Genomic DNA, 18,555 nt, shown 5'->3' with positions numbered 1-18,555 from the left:
AGTATGTGTTCTATATGTTATTTAAATACATAGCATTTCAGCTTATGTCTTTACAGAACATTTCTTCAAACATTTTTGACTAGACAGTTCATGATAATATTATTTTTCCAAATTCAGAAAAATAAATCTTTGTTAAAAGAAGTGTACATACATATTTGAATATGCCACAGTGAATTTCAACTTTCTGTATATCTAGAAAGCACTAATTTAAAAAATAGTAAATAAATAGAAGGAAGACCAATAGAGTGAAGGACAGAGGATGGGGGAGGGAGGAGAGGAGGAAAAGAAATATACCTAGGACTGAAATAGAACAAATTACATCCTATGCATGCATGATAGCATCAAAATGAACTCCGCTATTATGCACAACTATAATGTATTAGTGAAAACTTTCTCTTAAAGTAACATCTGAAAGGTGAGTAAACATTGAATATGACAAGAATGGAAAGAAATTGAATGAAATCAGTTACTGACTACTGTGTCTCTTTTTTGAAGACACATCCCATGTCATTTCTGCTTCTGTGGTGTGCTCCAGGAATGTGAGATTTGGGATGTGAAGATCATGATCCGATCCTAACCAAATAACTGGTAGTAACCACAACAAATAAACAATTTATATCTAAATTTTGTTAAAAATACGAACCATGAAAACATTTAACTATCAAGTAGGATAACACACCCTTTTTGTTAGAATTATCTTTTGGGATCTCTGAGGGCTCTAAGATTGTTTTTTAGAAATGGGAGAAGTAAAAATAGAGTTGGGATTTTTAAGCTATAGCGAACCATAAAAAAAATCATTATAGTTTCTTTTATATGTCAAATAGTAAATGTCATAAAGATGCTTGAAGGTTGAACAAAACCATTGATAAGATCAAGTAGTTCTTACTCCTCAAGCTGGTACATTGGGGAATATGCAGAGAAGTGGCACATATTATGTAGCTATAAATCACACACATTTTTTTTGTAACTAAGGTTAACAAATATGTGATCTATTACACATACAGATAATTATATTAGTTTGAGAGTAGTACGTGACTTTAGGTTTCTTTCATGGAAGGCAATCAAATGGTTCCTAAACTCTAAGTGTTGCACCATGCAAATATACTTTCAGGATTTTTTAATACGCAAAAAAAATGAAATAAATAACAACATGGAGTAATATCTAAGGAGCAAATCAATCAGAATCATGCCAAATATAAGAAAAAGTTGTATTGAAGAATTTTATAGGAAAGTATCATATTCATATTTTTACTTAAAAATAATATCCTACTAGTTGTTCACTAAAAATTGAGGAATCAAGTGTTGAGATGAGTCATCAAGATATCATATCTGGAAGGTACTTAGAAAGTAATGTTGTATTTGCTTTAAATACCTCATAATAACATACAACACCATGAACTATTTTTCTCGAAGTAGTCCATAACTTAACAGAACACACCATAAATGAAATCCATTCTCTTTTGCAGATAAAACATCTCACACTCACCACTTCTCCTCATTTATGAAATCATGCAGCTAAACAACAATGTGACTGAGTTCATCCTACTTGGATTGACACAGGATCCATTTAGGAAGAAAATAGTCTTTGTCATATTTCTGCTTTTCTATTTGGGGACATTGCTGGGTAACTTGCTGATTATCACCACCATCAAGACCAGTCGGGCACTTGGCAGTCCAATGTACTTCTTCCTTTTCTATTTATCCTTATCTGACACCTGCTTCTCTACTTCCATAGCTCCTAGAACACTTGTGGATGCCCTTTCAGAGAAGACCACTATTTCTTTCAATGAGTGCATAATCCAAGTCTTTACATTCCATTTCTTTGGCTGCCTGGAAGTCTTAATCCTCATCCTCATGGCCATTGACCGCTATGTGGCCATCTGTAAGCCCCTGCACTACATGACTATCATGAGCCACCGGGTCTGCAGTGTGTTGGTGGCTGTGGCCTGGGTGGGGTCCTGTGTGCATTCTTTAGCTCAGATTTTTCTTGCCTTGAGTTTGCCTTTCTGTGGTCCCAATGTGATTGACCACTATTTCTGTGATTTGGAACCCTTGTTGAAGCTCGCCTGTGCAGACACATATGTGACCAACCTCCTCCTGGTGTCCAACAGTGGGGCCATTTGTACAGTGAGTTTTGTTGTGCTCATGTTCTCCTATGTCATCATCTTGCATTCGCTGAGAAACCACAGTGCAGAAGGGAGGAGAAAGGCCCTGTCCACCTGCATCTCCCACATCATCGTGGTCATCTTGTTCTTTGGACCTTGTATATTTATATACACACGGCCTGCAACCACCTTCCCCATGGATAAGATGATAGCTGTGTTTTACACCATCGGAACACCTTTGATTAACCCTCTGATTTACACACTGAGGAATGCAGAAGTGAAAAATGCCATGAGGAAGTTGTGGAGTAAGAAATTGGTCTCAGATGACAGGAGATGAATGGAGGTTTTGAATCCTTTTTAATTTGGATTAAACTATAGAAGTAAATAGAAATATTTAACTTCTAATAACAGATTTAATAGAATAGTCCCTAGGAAAAGACGTGTACACGTAAACTGTCTTGTTTGAATTGGCTCTATGTAGAAAAGAGACGGGATTAAGTGCAAACAGGAAGGTCAGAGTTACTGCCTTAAATATTGTGTGCTTCTGTGTTTCTATCTGCTTAATCCTAATATATCTTTGGAATTTATCTAGTATTTTTCTTGCCTTTTTTCACATTAGTGCTTGGTTTGCTCTGTGTCTCATTACTGTTACACATGCTCAAATCCACAAACTGGCAGTTTCTCACTCTTCCAAATAGTCTTATTTATTAAAAAATTTAAACTTAATTATATCTGATTATGTACCTCAAGTTATTTCTTCTTTCTGACTCAGGAGAATGTATCATATGCAAACAATTGTAAAGTGTCTTCTTACCATGGACATTATAGATAATCTAGGTAATTCCCAAACCAATATTTTAAGGTATATACTTTGGACTGGTACCATATGTTTACATAGAACCTTACAGAACAGGGACAGAATATGGGCAGGAATTTTACCCTTCTGAAAGATTGGTTAGATCTTATAAAGACTTTGTTGTTTTGTTTTACTTTTGCTACTAAAATCATTCATTTTGTAAAATATACTTTATGTTACTAATTTGATTCCTTCTAGTTTGAGGGACTGACATCAAGTTTCTTTAAATTATTTCAGTTGTGAAAATTTGCTCATAGTATAGAGTTGTTATGATAGTGGAACAGACCACCCAAATGAAAAATGATATTTTTACATGGACTAGAATCTAGGAAGATAAGCAGTTGAGTCAGATGTAGTGGTGCACCTCTGTAATCCCAATGACACAGGAGGCTGAGGCTGAAACCGGAAGATTACAAGTTCAAGACCAGCCCCCTCAACTTAGCGAGTCTCTGTCTCAAACTTTTAAAAAGGACTATAAATGTAGTTCACTGGTAGAGCACCCATGATTCAGTCCTCATTACTGCAAAATAAAAAATATATATACAACCAGTTGATGTTAATGAACTTTAAAATATGAATGTATTTTAACAAAGTATGAAATACCAGAAAAGTGAATTTCAAGCTTTGTACTAAATATTTAATATAAGTATATTAATTATGAAATTTCCTTCTGAAAATGACAGAAATGAAGGTAGTAACACACAGTAAGTGGTTGCCAGGTGTTAAGGAAGAGAAGAAGAATGAGAAATAAGTGGAGCACATAACATTTTCAGAAAAGTGAAACTCTTCTTTATGGTGCTATAATGGTAGATAGATGACAACACAGTTGTCATAAAACTCTACAATACAAAGAATAAACAATCACATAATCTGTGCATTTCATTAAAAATTATTAATACTGGTTTAAAAAATTATAACAATTCAAGAGGCCACAATAGAAACTGAAAGGGGCAGAGAACAAGTATTAATGGATTCTCTTGTACTTTCTGTGTAACTTTCATGTGACCCCAAAACTGCTCTGAAATAAAGTATATTTTTAAGTTGTGCTTACAACAGAAAGACTAACTTTCCAATATAATACTTTAAAATGTTTTATGAGAATTTTTAATAAGGTTTTAGTATAAGTACATCTTTCATTAATACATTGATGTCCCCAAACCACCCAAAATTTTCCCTATTGTGCAACATATATGACACTAGTACCATTATTAAACACACAATGCTATAATTTCTGTGTGCAATTATTTTAAATATTGAGAAGTATTAAATATTCACAAGCATTAATTTGAAAGTTGACACAAATCATGAATAACTTACATTAAAGTAATTTACATTCCATAGGAAGATTATAGTATGTTCAAATTTAGATAGCTAAAAAGTGCCTTTACTATGTTTGCCTTCTATTTTGCTTTTCTCTTCAAAAACACAACATTTTATGGATATTTTATTGTGATAAATGCAGATGAGGATAAATTTTATAAGTACTTGAAAACTGCAATAATAAAATGTGACATAAGAACCTGATGTTTATGAACCTATATAGACTGCAAAATATAAAAACTTCAAATAGTCAAATGTACAGAAGGCAAAATCATTTACTATTTGTCACCTATAGAACACTCAATTTAACAAGCCGAATAGCATTATTTTCATCTGTCTACAAAATAAAAATCAACATAGATTATGTGGTGAGACATAATGTTGGTCGATCAATTTTAAAGAATTTAAAATCATACACAATATGTTCTCTAATTAAAGTGTAAATAAACTAGAAATCAATGACAGAATGATAGTAGGGAGTCTCCAAAGGCTTGGTATTAAAGATACTTAGAAATACCTCTCAGATCAAAAAGCAACTCAAATTCCAAAGGAATACAGTGAATGAAAATGAAAATGCAGCATATCAAAACTTGTTGGACAGAGCTAAAGTAGGATTAGGAACACACACACACACACACACACACACACACACACACACACACCCTAGGGATTGAACCCAAGGTTTCACACATTCTAGGCAAGTTTTCTACCACTGAGCTACAACCACAGTCCCAAGAAGGAAATTTGTACTTTAAATACATATATTAGAAAGAAAAAAAAAATCTGAAACAAGTAATAATCAGAAGGTTTAACCAGCAAGACTTGGAAACTCAGAAGAAAAGATCAGTTAAAGATTCATCAAAAGAATATACACAGAAATAAATTATATTTTAAAATTTCAGAGCAAAATGTTTTTTAACACAGGAACTGTGACTTGATGAGTGACAAGTAGTAGGTCAATGTCAAATGACCTAATCTTATCATAAGTATAGTCCTAAAAAGGAGAAAATGTATTTGAAGGAATATGTGAAATATTTCCATTTTTGATTATAAGTATCAGTGGTCTCCAAGAAGGAATATAAAAGTAAGTCATCCATAGGTACATCACATTGAAAAAAAGTATAAAGGACCAATGTTAAAATTAGAGACAAAAAGTCATGTTGTACCATTATACACAAATGAACAAGGTAATGATGGCGGACTTCTTTCAGAAACTGTGGTGTCAATGCACAAAAGAAAAGCATATTGAAAGTAAGGAAAAGCAGTGTCAATACAGAATCCTGTATTAAGTGAAGACACCCTGAAAAACCAGCTGAAACAATGACCTTTCCTGCTAATCAAAAGCAGACACATGACCTGAGAACTACAATATGCTCAAGAAAAAACACATTATATGGAAATTCAAAACTCCAGGAAGAAATGGAGAGCACTAGAATATGTAATCACGTAATATTTTCCTTTCGAAATTCTTGAAATATAATTGACTACTTAAATCCAAAAAGTAAAGAATGCTTTGCAAATTTTAAATCACATATGGTAGGAAAATATATGGCAATTAAATTAAAAAATCAATATAAATAAAATTATACCTTTTAATGTTCTTATATTATATATCCAGTAATTTTACTTTAATTCAAAATAAAGTTTAACAATATATTTTAGACAAAATGTACTTAATTTCTATTTATTATGTTATTTATTAACTAGTCACAATAATATTTTATTATAATGTCAGAGACTAAAACAAAAACTAATAACAACTGTAAGAGCAGGTGCCATTTTATAGCCAAAAGTGTTCTGGTATCTAGCTCAGCTTGAAACCATCTGGGGGTTCCGATTGTATCCTAACAAAGGTAAATATATGAATAATTTTAAAAGTCAGCTCTTCTTGGTTCCATAGGAGAAATGAGGTCAGAAAGCACACTACTACTCCAAAACTGGAAAGAGTAAAAGAAACGGAATCATAAGCTACTGGAGCAAAAACCTAGGGGTGGTAGAAAGTCTACGTTAACTGGTGCTGGGGCAGAAAAGCATCAACTGTTAACTGGCAAATATTGGGAGGCTCAGAGTAGACAAGAGATTAATGTCAGGGGCATCTCCTGTGAGTTTTACCTGCTGGAACTCTATGCAGTTCCCACAGTAAGCATTTGCAGAAATTTTCTTGTCCTTCTATTAGAAAGATCAGATAAAGGAACCAGTTTGAAATACTGAAGTGCATTCTGTCTTAAAAGGTGTGCCTTTAGGAAAACACTACCTAACAGTCTAACTTGCTGGGATGTTGTCAGAGCCAACTGGCCTAGAGTTGAAAAAATCCAGCTCCAGTCCCCTCAGCCATCCTGTCCAACCTCAGAAGGGGGGACTATGGACACTTGTGAATCACAGTCCAGCGAACAGGCTCACTGCTACACTGAGAACTACCATGAGACTATAGTACGCTTCTCCTTCTGACAACTCAACCCACAGTGCTAAAGAGCTATTTATATGCCTACAGTGAAATATTTACACAATATAATAAAAAGTAAAAACAAAGAAAAACAAAGAACACAGTTTAAAAGACAACGTAGACAGTAGAACTAGAAGCAGATTGGCAGGGCTGTTAGTATTTTCAGACCAGGAATTAAACAAATATGATTGATATGCCAAGAACTTCTAGCCATTTAAACCTCTTAGAACAAATACACAAGACTAGGTGGCTCAAATATTTATTCCTCACATTTCTGGAGACTAGGAAGTTCATTATTAAGGTGCCAGTTGGTTTGGTTCCCTGGAAGGGTCTCTTGCTGGTTTTCAAATGTCCATCTTCTTCCCATGTCCTCTATGGCAGAAAGCAGAGAGGGAGGGGATAAAGGTCCCTTGTCTCTTGTTGTCAGGGCACTAATTCCACACATGAGGACTCTGCCTTCACTATTGAATTACCTCCTTAAGCTTCCATCTCCTAATGGCATCTCAGCTGGGGTTAGGATTCAACAAGTGAGTTGTGAATTCGTGACATTCAGTCCCTACCAAGGCCCTCATGGATAAGTACAGAGACAGCAAGAACAGATGGGAAATGTAAGCAGGAATTGGCAGGCCCCACATCTAGGTCCATGATTTTTTTTCTTGAATCCAGGACCCACTGAGATGGGCCTCTTGATTATGTGCAGGGTGGATGAACTTCAGCCTATGTCCACAGGGGCCAGTCTAATCTCCAGGGGCTTCTAAGTACTGGATTAGACCTCATTCTTCCACCAATAAGATGAACCAATCAATAGCCTCTGTGCCTAGGACCTGGCCTGGAGACTGAATCTCCGGATGAGCTTGTGAGTCTGTGATGACTGACTTGGAGCCTGGGTTTATAGGGGTGATACTGGAATTTCAGTTCATGGGAAATATCCTGGCCTTGGGGTCTGCTGGAGTAAACTTGGACCACTAAGGTTAGCCTGCATGTTGAGTATGGGGATGCTGATCAGGAAGCTTGTGCCCTTGGGGGAAAAGCTGGAACCTGGATGAACAAGAATGGTTCAGAGCCCTGACATTGGGGGAGCTAGTCTAGCAATGGGGACTACTAGGAAAAGACTGGCCCCTTAATTTGTGTTGGTGTGACTGAAGGGGCTGGCCTTGAGTGTGAGGCCATGGTGACTAGTATGCTTCTGATTAGACAAGGAGCCTGTATCCAAAGCACCAGTCTGTGTCTGAGGTCAGGGAGGCTATCCTGGAACAGAAATGGGCCCAGAACCTGGGATAGTAGGATCCTATCTGACATGAGGGAGGGCTTGGAAGTTCAGTCTATGGTACCATTCTGGAGTCTGTGTCTTCAGGCTTTGTCCTGGACTCTGATTCAGTGGTGCTGGCCTGATGAATAGGGTCACAGCATCCAGCCTGGTGCTGGAGTGGGCCTAAATCCTGGTGCTGAGGGACAAACTTGGGTCTGGGGCTACAGAATCTAGCCTGGCATAGTGCAGACTTGGAAGTTCAGTCCACGGTTGCCAGCTTGGAGCTTATATCTGAAGGGTCTACTTGGAGACTGAGTTTGTGGGTACCAGCCTGAACTAGGGTTCTGGGACCATTCTAGTGCTTGGGGCCAAGATTAGTCATTTGGTGGAATTGGTCTAGAGCAGAGGGCTACTAGAGTTAGGCTACTGGAGAGTCAGGCCCAACGATCTTCCAGGCAGGCCTAGAGTCTGGGCCTCTGGTACCATGGTGAGCAAGAAGCTGAGTCCACAGGTACAGGGACTAGAATCTGGTGCTCTAAGAGTCTGCACAGCACTAGATTTCACTGAGGCAGGCCCTGCTTAGCAGTCTAGGGCAAAGTGCAGTGCTCCCTTTCTTCTTCTTTCCTGACACGGAAGGTATCTCTCTTCATGACTGGGGATGTGAAAATGGGTGACACCCATAAAGTAAAACTGTTCTTCCTGCCTTTTTCAGTTCATCTTTTCTAATGTCTGTGTTACACATTCAGGTGCTATAAACACTTACTTGGTTACTTTAACTCTTATGAAAGGATATTTGTACATTGACAGTTGTTCAAATTGATACTTCTGTGGGAGGAGGAGCGACAGAAGTTTGTATTCCATCAATTTGATGATGACATTACCTCAATTTGAAACTTCTGATTAATAAAAATTTCACCTACAGGTTATTAAGGATAGCTTACAATAACTTCCATCATTTACAATGTGAGTGGGAAAACTACATTGTGTCACACTATTTTCAAACCTTAATTTGTTACAGATCTAAAATATACAACAGATACATTTTTTCACATTTCTTCATTTTTTAATTGCAGTGGAAACTTCAGAAAAGAAGTTCTTCATTCTCTATATCTATAATAGATATCTCAGTTGAGATACCCATTTCCTAAGACAGGGCACAACAGCTGAATCATGCAGTGTTTCTAATGTGCTTCAAGATCAGTAACATAATGTTCCTTTTGTCTTGGGTTATGAAGGACAAAATAACTTTTAGAATATCAGAGCTGGGAAGGACCTAGGGATCATCTGGTTCACTTCACTTGTGTATAGTCTCAGAAATGTAAAGCAAAAGAAAGAAAGTGGCCAGGGGTCTTCTCTCTTCAAGGCTTGCAACTGTGGGTGACACACAACATCCCTCTGCACCTCATGTTTCCTGACATTGATTCAGTGAAGAGAGCAAGATCAGGCAAGTGGCTCCAAAACCAGAGGCTTCAATTCTTTTCAAACGATTTTTTGGGGCCCCACAATTTCCTCATGGCATTCTTCATGTCTGTGTTTCTCAGTGTGTAGATGAGAGGGTTGAACAAGGGGGCAATCATGGTGTAAAACAGAGCAAACACTTTGTCATCACTGACAGAATCGGCCATAGGGACATAGGTGAAGATGAGGGGCAAGAAGAACATGAATACAATGGTGATGTGGGAGCCACAGGTGGAGAGGGCTTTGCGGCGGCCCTCAGATGAGCGAGTCCTCAAAGTGCACAGGATGATGATGTAAGAAATTACCAAGGCAACAAAGGTCAAAATGGACAACACCCCTGTGGTGGTGACAATTATAATTTTCAAGAGCCTCGTGTCCATGCAGGCCAACTTCAACAAGGGGAAGACGTCACAGAAATAGTGGTCTATCTGATTGGGGCCACAGAAAGGAAGTTGAATAATAATTAATACCTGCATCAGTGAATGGGCAAAGGCTCCAATAACAGAAGCCATCACAAGAATAGAGCATACCCGTCTGCTCATGATGACCATATAGTGAAGGGGTCTACAGATGGCTACGTAGCGATCATAGGCCATGGCCACCAAGATAAAGATCTCAGTGGTTCCAAAGAAGTGGGCATAAAACATCTGGGACATGCAGCCACTGAAAGAGATCGTCTTCCACTGAACCAATAAGTCTATGATCAATTTGGGGGCCACTGTGGAAGTAAAGCAGACATCCATGAAGGACAGGTAGCTGAGGAAAAAATACATGGGTTGCTCACCAAGGTGGCTTCGCCTGATGGTGAGAAGAACAGCCAGGTTTCCTGAAAGAATTGCAAGATAGCAAAGTGAAAATATCACGGAGCAGGTAGCCTTTGCATCCTCATTATTAAATAGTCCCAGGAGAATAAATTCAGTAATGTTTTCATATTCCATTGTTTCCATGGGTTTGATTATTTAAAGGGAGAGGTTAATATACCTGAAACACTAGACCAGTGGAAATCACTGATTTATATTCAAAACCATGTGTTTGTTTAGTAAATGCATATATTGATTGTTTATTATGAATCATCCAGAATAATCGGCACTAAGGGGTAGAGAGATGGATAATATACATAGAAAACTTACAAATGGAATGCAGTTCATTAAGGCAGACACACTGTCACAATAATAGCACAGAAAATAAATTAATTGTGATTGCAATTAATTTCAAACCCTCACACTTACCATGAACATCAGGGTGAATACTTTAAACACACAACACAGTTTTCCAGTTTAATTTTAAGGTAACATTTCAGTATTACAGTTTAATAGTAGCTTTGAAATCTCCAGGGAGTTTTAAAAGTCAAGAGTTGTCTATTCTTCAAAGACAGAATGGATATTCAGTTCTTTTATACTGATAAATTTAAAAGTTGATCATGTCTTGTGACACTATTCTTCAGTTAACTCATTATGTCAAATATTAAACTTCTGGATAACAATCTCAAAAAGTGCCTTTAAGAATTAAAATGAAAACAACAACAACAATATTTTTTTCTTTTCTTTTTCTTTTTTTTTCTTTTCTTTTTTTAAGTGGGAGAGGAAGAGAAACAAGCCAATATTCAGAGAAGAGGGTTAATCTCTTGTATGGGCTTCCAAAATTGCTATTGCTTCGTAGACTTTACCTTATTTCCAAGTTCATTTTACAGTCTCATCCAGGACTTCTCAAGTTCTCACCATGTTTATCCTGTTGTCAGATTTTCTAGCTTTTTTTTTTTTTTTTTTTTTTTTTGCAATAGCTCACTTGCAGAGAAACTTACATTCAGAGATTTTTCTTCATTTCATATTTTTCAGTACCTTGGATCTCTGAATTCAATCACATTTTTTTTTAATTCATCAGGCTCACTATATGTTCATTGTCAAATCCTGTAATGTGCCAGTAAAAAAAAAAGAAAGAAAGAAAGAAATATTTATATGATGCAAATTATCACACTACATCTCTTATTTCCTTTCTGCAACCTGGAGTAACCTTGACAAGCGTTACATTTTATGGACATGTGATTCAAAGCCCATTTATGAACCTTAACAGGTTCTGGTTTAATTTTTTTTTTTTGGTTGGGTGGCACTCTTTAGAAGTGTTGCAAAAGTGCAATTGCAATGGATCTGAATTTTTTGAGTAAAAGCTTGAAAATTGTTAAACCTATACCATCCCTGAAAATGGAAAGTTTTCCTTGAACATGGAATTTTATTGGAAATATAAAAAGATGAAAACCAGTAAATATATTTGTGGTTTATGGTGGTGAAAGAATGTAGTAAAAAAAGTTAGTTTGTCCCAAATTAACTGATACAGTCAATAATTAAAGCCAGAATTGTGACAAAAGTTTTTAGTAAAATTTGAAAAGTATATTTCCAAAATGCAGCACGAGTCAATATTCAGCATAGATTAAGACATCTTTTCGAAAATTGAAGTATATGAAAAATGTATGACAAGTAAAGAAGTGTTATTAAATACAGATGACAGAACTCAAACACAGGCAATAAACACTTAAATACATTAGATTTAATCTATGTTTAAAGTAACATTTCAAAATACTGGATTGCTCTGTAACTAATATTTAACAAGAAAATTTGTAATAAAATATATAGTACTCCTAAATATAGTATATGACAGAATTCCATATGAAGACATTATTTTAAAAAGTAACAAAATGGTCTTGAAATTTTACTTCATTATACATTATATTCCCTATTTGAGATCACAGTAGTCTTTACAACAAAAAATCTATCTTTAATACCACTTTAAAAGAGCCAGAGTCTAGCCTGTTTTGGAGCCATTCAAACATGAAGTAAGGTGGGAGGCAGGGATCTTTACAAATAACATAATACCACATTAAATCTGAGACATGAATCAAACAAAGGCTAAGAGAGCTCTTAACTTTCTGTTTATGGAAAAAGTGCCAGAATACTTCTATGTTTTACAGTGTCACCTTAAACAGCTCAGGCTCTCTGTATTATCTTCCAAAAATGCATTTGAATTCCAATTCCAGTGTGAAGAGTAATGCAAAATTTGATGTATAACTTTTTATAAGAGGTTATTTTATCTAGCTGTAAAACGTCAAATGACAGGAATAAATGCCAACCAAATTTGCCATTTTTATACAAATCTGAAACTTTTGCAACACATAATTTTAGTTTAGAGAACACCAACTTGGCAAAGTCCTCTCCTAAACTTTACTATTAACTAAGTTTAATTTTTAAAGTATAATTTAGAATCCAGAGTGTACTATAACAATAATCACAGGTCTTCTTGAGTTAACAAAATTCAAAATATAGCCTTAAATATTTTATACATTTATAAAACAGTGTTATTTATCAGAAATTGACTTAGTCAAAGGAAACAGATGTAAGACAGGTCTTCAATTGACAATGTGGCCCTTCTTCATAAGATGCAATGTATAAGAGACAGCACTTATTGGTTATCTCACCAGTGAAATTGCATCAACTTTTTAAAATAAACTTTTACATAACACATAGAAAAGGCTTAGACAGGTATCGTTCTCACATGCATACATATTCCTAGTCCCATAATTTAGCAGGTCAACTGTATTGTTTTAACCTAAGTAACAGTTTAACCAGTTACAAAATAATCATTTCAGACTTTGAAATAGGTACAAACCCTAATTCCTTTAAAACTTACGTTCCCCCAACTAATAAAACCTAACAAATGCAAGAAAATTATCTTGATAAGAGCAGATCAATATTTTGATCTCATAGACTTATAAATCTTCCTAAGTTCCTACAATGATAAACTCAATCTGCTTCTTCACTGATAAGTTTATTAGTTACTGTCTTCATGGCTTCCAGAAACTGACTGAAATACTAATTTATTTTCTGCTAATTGTTTATAAAAAATTAATGTTTTGCTGCTTTGTTTGTTGTCTTAGCATGATCCCTGTGCTATATATATATATGTATATGGTTTTTCTAATCACCTGACATCTGCCATTGTGGTTCTACTAACTTCCCTAATGCTGAATGGCCTTAACTGTGCAGAGAACAAGCACTTTGGGTTACTTTCCCCAACTTCCCCCTCTTTCAGCAGGAAGCAGTTTGGAGATGTCATCACCCATTATTCCATAAAAATGGAATGCAGAAATTGACAGTGGGGTAAAGTAACAGCAGTCTACTTTATGCTTTGAATGTAGCCCTTGTTGCTCTGCCACTGCAACTTATATTTAAAATGATCATGGTTCTTTATCTTCCTCTTTATGTGCCCTTCCCTAACCTTGCCCCCTTCTTAATCTCAGGGGCAAAAAGGATTACCCTTTTTCTCCATTGTAGGCACTTATCTGTCCTCCAATACACAGCCACCATAGGAAGGAAATAATCCAGACTTTAGGGATGGTACCAGAATATCTCAAAAATTACTATCTTCCAAATTAACAAGTAAATTATAACTCCAGGCAGAAAACACAGTGGCATATAATCTTTGAATTGCCTCTTTAAAAGCCCTGTTTCTGCTGATGGGCAGAATCACAGCCTTTGGGAGAGGAGTCTCCTGTGTTTCTCTTTTGCCAGCAAAGCAATAAACCTTCTTTTTTACTTTTTCAAAAAAAGTGACAAAATGTTAATAAATATTTATAACTCCTTCATATCTAGAATATGAATCTAAGTCACTCACTTTTGGTAAAACAGCAAAATTTGAACGATGATCTACAGAAAGGAAATTATAATGGCATAATGACATATATAAAAATTCTTCCATTCATTAGAATCAGGGAAATGAAAATTAAATGACATTGAGATAATAGTCTCACTCATCAGCCTTGTAAAAATAAAATCTAAAAGCCTATTTATAAAAATGTGACAATGGTTTAGAGAATAAGCATTTAACCTAGTGAAACCGCCTCATAAAGAATTCACAAGAATATTCACTGAAGCCTTGATCACTCTTAAAAAAGGGAATTGATCTAAATATCTTCTAATAATAGAATGGGGAAAATAAACTATGATATATTTATCATGGAATAACAGGTAGAAACTTAATAAATGTCTTAAGTGGGTCTACACAGCACATACAACTGGGATAAAACATTAAGAGATATTATTGAGCAGAAAGCAAATAAGATACACATATGTGGAAAAGATTATGATAACAATTTTGTTTTATGAAATCACAAAAAATACTAAGGAGTTTCAATGAGCATCTGTGTGCTTATAAATAAATAGGAAAAAGTACAGAAGGAAACAGGTACATCTGAGGAATTAAGGGAGTGATGTTCCAAAGGGATTATAATCAAAATAAAGTATTTTAATTTCTTTATTAACAAACATTAAATTAATATATTGTTTCAATATTACTTTTACTGGAATTCAGTAAACCCTTACATAACTTGTTGCTAACTAGTTACCACATAGTTTCCTTAATTATGTAAATGAACATAGATATAGATCAACTATATATGAATTTGATTTTATTATGAGCAAGAGTAAACTCTTGATATAATTTTAAATTCCTAATAGGATTTTAATAATTCCATGGTTGTTCTCTGAAACTTAATAGCTGACATTGAGGAGTCAATTTATAATTTTTTTTATTTGACTTTTTTTTTGGTCAAACTAAAACTAACTGTTATCATAGTTTTAATTGCTGAATTCCCAGGGTGTATTACACATTCTGCAGCATGATATGTGTGCACTGAGGAGAAACATCATCATATTTAAACCATCACCAGTGCAATGTTTCATTGTTCTACAAAAGAATGAAAAAGGAAAAAAAAATAATCTATAATGTTTACAATTGTCTTGATTTCTTTTGTCTACAGAAATTGTCCTCTTAGAAAACAAAATTTACCTCTAACTCCTAAAACATAATTGGAAGCTTTATCTATGAGGGAGGGAGAGAGGTTATCATTGTGGGTGAGTGTGCTGCTTGATTTAGACTAAGTGGATTCCATTATATGGTCTACCTCTTAGTCACTGAATAATTAAGCAGTTTACATCACTCTTTGAGCATGAGTTTATCATTTGTAAGAGACTGATAATATTATCTAATACACAGGATGCTTGTGAATAAAATCAAATAAAATTGTTCACATAAAATAGGTAAAAAATGTGAACTTAAAACACATTGTAATAACTAAAATCATCTCCTTTATTTTTAATTTTAAAAATATTAAAATTCTCTAAATTCTTAAGACTGAGAAGCTCAGTATATAGATTATTTTCATTAGATTTGGCACACCGCTAAGTATAGATTCCACAGAAGTTTAAACTTACTTTTATAACTACTCTAGTGAATTTTAATTACCAGGATATTGGGTATATAATAGGATTTCTAATTTTACGAATGGATGAACTGAAATCAAGCTAACCCATTTATTTGAGAAGACTTCTAATATTTTAGAAGACTTCTAATATCTTTAGGTAATCTCTCTTTTATAAATAAGAATAATGTAATCAAAGACTTCCAGAAAATAATGTATCTATATTATACTTAGATTATTTCATAGTTTATATTCCTCTTCTGTTAGAGAAGTGATATATGTACATCATATATATATATCATACATACATATTATCATATACACACACACATTCTACTTTTGTTAGATGAATAGTCATTTATTATGCAACTAAAACTTCAATTGTGGCTACTGAAATTTTCTTCTATAACAACACCACATTAAACTTCAATTCCAAAACTTTATGGAATCTATGATATACTAAGACCAAGAACAGACACCACCTTCCTTTCATATCTCATACCCACTATTTAATTCAGGAAAGGCCTCTCCATCACAACTCTTTTCGAATCTATTTCTTCTTGAGAAAATAAGGAAGCAGTGGCTGGGGATGTGGCTCAGTGACAGAGCACTCACCTAGTATGTGCAAACCCAGGGTTCCATCTGCAGCCCCACAAAATAAATACAGAAAGTCAAATAATTCATCAATTAATCAAATCAATAGTTTCCATAATGTTCTTGTTTATATTCTACTTATTGCTCATTTTATTTAATTATTTGATAACACTTTTAAATGTTTATGAGTTTTAACATTCCTTTGCTATCTGAAACAGAACAGAAACATTCAATAGTTTAACTTCTTTTGCAGCCTCTGAGAGTTCCAAATTTGAAACTAGGATGTTGGTACACTCTTCTCATTGTCAAATTTCTGTTAGAACAGATTCCTTAAAATTTTCTGATAATCTACTAAAATGAAAAATGGTGACTTAAGCTAGAATAATCTACAAGTTACAAAAAAAATAGATACCAATCAGCTATATTTTTAGAATATTTACCCATGGAAAAAATGTTCTTGTAAAACAGGAAAATAAGCATACTTGATGCTATGATTATTCAAAATGATAACTTTTACATAGACTCAGGCACGCAAGAAAAACAAAGCAGAGGAAGATGTAAAATGAGATGAAAATAATAAAAACTTACATTGTCTTCATTAAATTCCAATTAGTCTTTGAAGCAATATTTTTATTCTTGAATTCATAACATCAAATGAAAAAAGTCTAAATTCTAATCCAAAATAAGAAGCAGATATCTTAAGCATAAACGCAGTGAAAAAGTCCTCATGTTTTATAGATATCATATTTAAATCATATTTAAAATAAAAATGTATCTTTAAAAAATCACTCTCTATACTCAGAATGAAAATGAGAATTATGTCACAATGCTGCAAGAGAAACATCAAATGCATATGGGACTTTTGATTTTGCTTCCTTCCTTACAATAATGAGCATCCAATACCAGTTCCCTAAATGCAGGAGTTTAGAGGCTCCTGAAGAAGCTGCACATAGAGTTGGGAGATGTATTTAAAGGCACTGGAGGGACCTGGGTACAAACCCAATAGCAATCCCTATGGTAATTCTTGGACAAATCTAGCAACAAGAAACTCTCATAACTTTTACTGTTGTTTGGGTTTCCTAATGTGATTTTTAAATTGTTTTAAATATATAATTTTAAATATTTAGAATAGACTTTATGGTTACTGGTCAATTTTTTTTTTAAAAAAAGTAGTCTTGTCTGTTTATGCAGGAAATAAGTCTTTATGTATTAATTATAAGCATTAATAATATTCCTCTTCTGCTATCAAGGCTCATGATATATTAATAGTGAAGGGATTTTTCTTTTTCTTAACACAATTAAGGTCAAATTGAAATACCCCCCCACATTTCCATAAAGCTTTTCCCTATTATATTGCTTTTCCTAAAACCTTATTCAATAACTCAGGTAATTTCATTGCACTCCTAAAGATAAGCATCTCCAGATCACTTGATTGTTCTTTCATAGATAAGTTTTGTGTTTTCTTTTAATCAAACTGCTCTTCTTTTCTCTAATGACTATAAGTCAAATGACATTAGGATCTACTCCTTCTTGACTTTCATCTATTTATTTTAAACGTTCTTTAAAATATGCTAGAAATTTTCAAAAGCACTATAAAATTATTTTTATTTTAACAGATATATTTTAATTTCATGCATGATATAGCATTGTTAATATTTCCACAGAAGCGCAAAGAGGTAATTTGGCAAGTTGACACAGGTAAGATGCTATAACACTACAGTAAGTATGGATGATCACACTTTATAAAGGTTAGACACGTAAGAAGTATTTGTGAGTTCACAGTATAAAATATGATAATGAAATAATGAGCTATGATTTCAAAGTCAGGTGTAAATTTTGAATTATATAGGTAGGATTTAAATAAAATTAAGACTTTCAAATAGAGTTTGCTGGTATTGAAGATATAAGTTATATATTTTCCACCAAATCATGTAGTCCATTTGTAGTAGAAGTTCAACAACAATGAAAAAAAAAAATTCTAAGAAAATCTGCATCATTTTATGTGATGATGGAAAAATAACTTATATTTAAAGGATTAATTTAAATTTTTTCTTAAGCTATGTCTAAAACTTACTGAGAACATAATGAGATTTGAAGATGATTTTTTTTCTTTTATTTCACATTGCAGCTTACTAATTATACTGAATAATGGGTTTTATAGTGACATACTTACATGTGCATATACTGTAATTTGGTTAATTTCACTATACAGCACAACCCCTTACTCTTCCCTCCTCCCTCCTTCCTCTGATCTCCTTCCTTTACTCTCTTGATCTCCCTTCT

At 34.2% G+C, this 18,555-nt stretch overlaps 2 protein-coding genes across 2 annotated transcripts; one reads left to right on the top strand and one right to left on the bottom strand.

Moving 5' to 3' along the window:
* Positions 1–1,509: 1,509 nt before the first annotated feature.
* On the top strand, positions 1,510–2,442 carry LOC124109273 (olfactory receptor 4C16-like). Its single transcript, XM_046467781.1, has one exon. The coding sequence runs from the start codon at positions 1,510–1,512 to the stop codon at positions 2,440–2,442; it is 933 nt and encodes a 310-aa protein (XP_046323737.1).
* A 7,000-nt stretch (positions 2,443–9,442) lies between these two features.
* LOC124109274 (olfactory receptor 4S2-like) lies at positions 9,443–10,369 on the bottom strand. Its single transcript, XM_046467782.1, has one exon. It carries the CDS (start codon positions 10,367–10,369, stop codon positions 9,443–9,445), a length of 927 nt encoding a protein of 308 aa, XP_046323738.1.
* Positions 10,370–18,555: the final 8,186 nt, after the last annotated feature.

The sequence above is a fragment of the Marmota monax genome, unplaced genomic scaffold (assembly GCF_021218885.2).
Source record: "Marmota monax isolate L192 unplaced genomic scaffold, Marmota_monax_Labrador192_F-V1.1 WCK01_AAM20220418_F8-fsc00850, whole genome shotgun sequence".
Lineage (NCBI taxonomy): Eukaryota > Metazoa > Chordata > Mammalia > Rodentia > Sciuridae > Marmota > Marmota monax.
Note: the sequence above shows the minus strand (reverse complement) of the source record. Positions and strands in the feature narration are given on the sequence as shown.

Excerpts from the sequence above, each read along its gene's own strand:
- LOC124109274 (XM_046467782.1), bottom strand. The coding sequence starts at position 10,369 with ATGGAATATGAAAACATTACTGAATTTATTCTCCTGGGACTATTTAAT.
- LOC124109273 (XM_046467781.1), top strand. The coding sequence starts at position 1,510 with ATGCAGCTAAACAACAATGTGACTGAGTTCATCCTACTTGGATTGACA.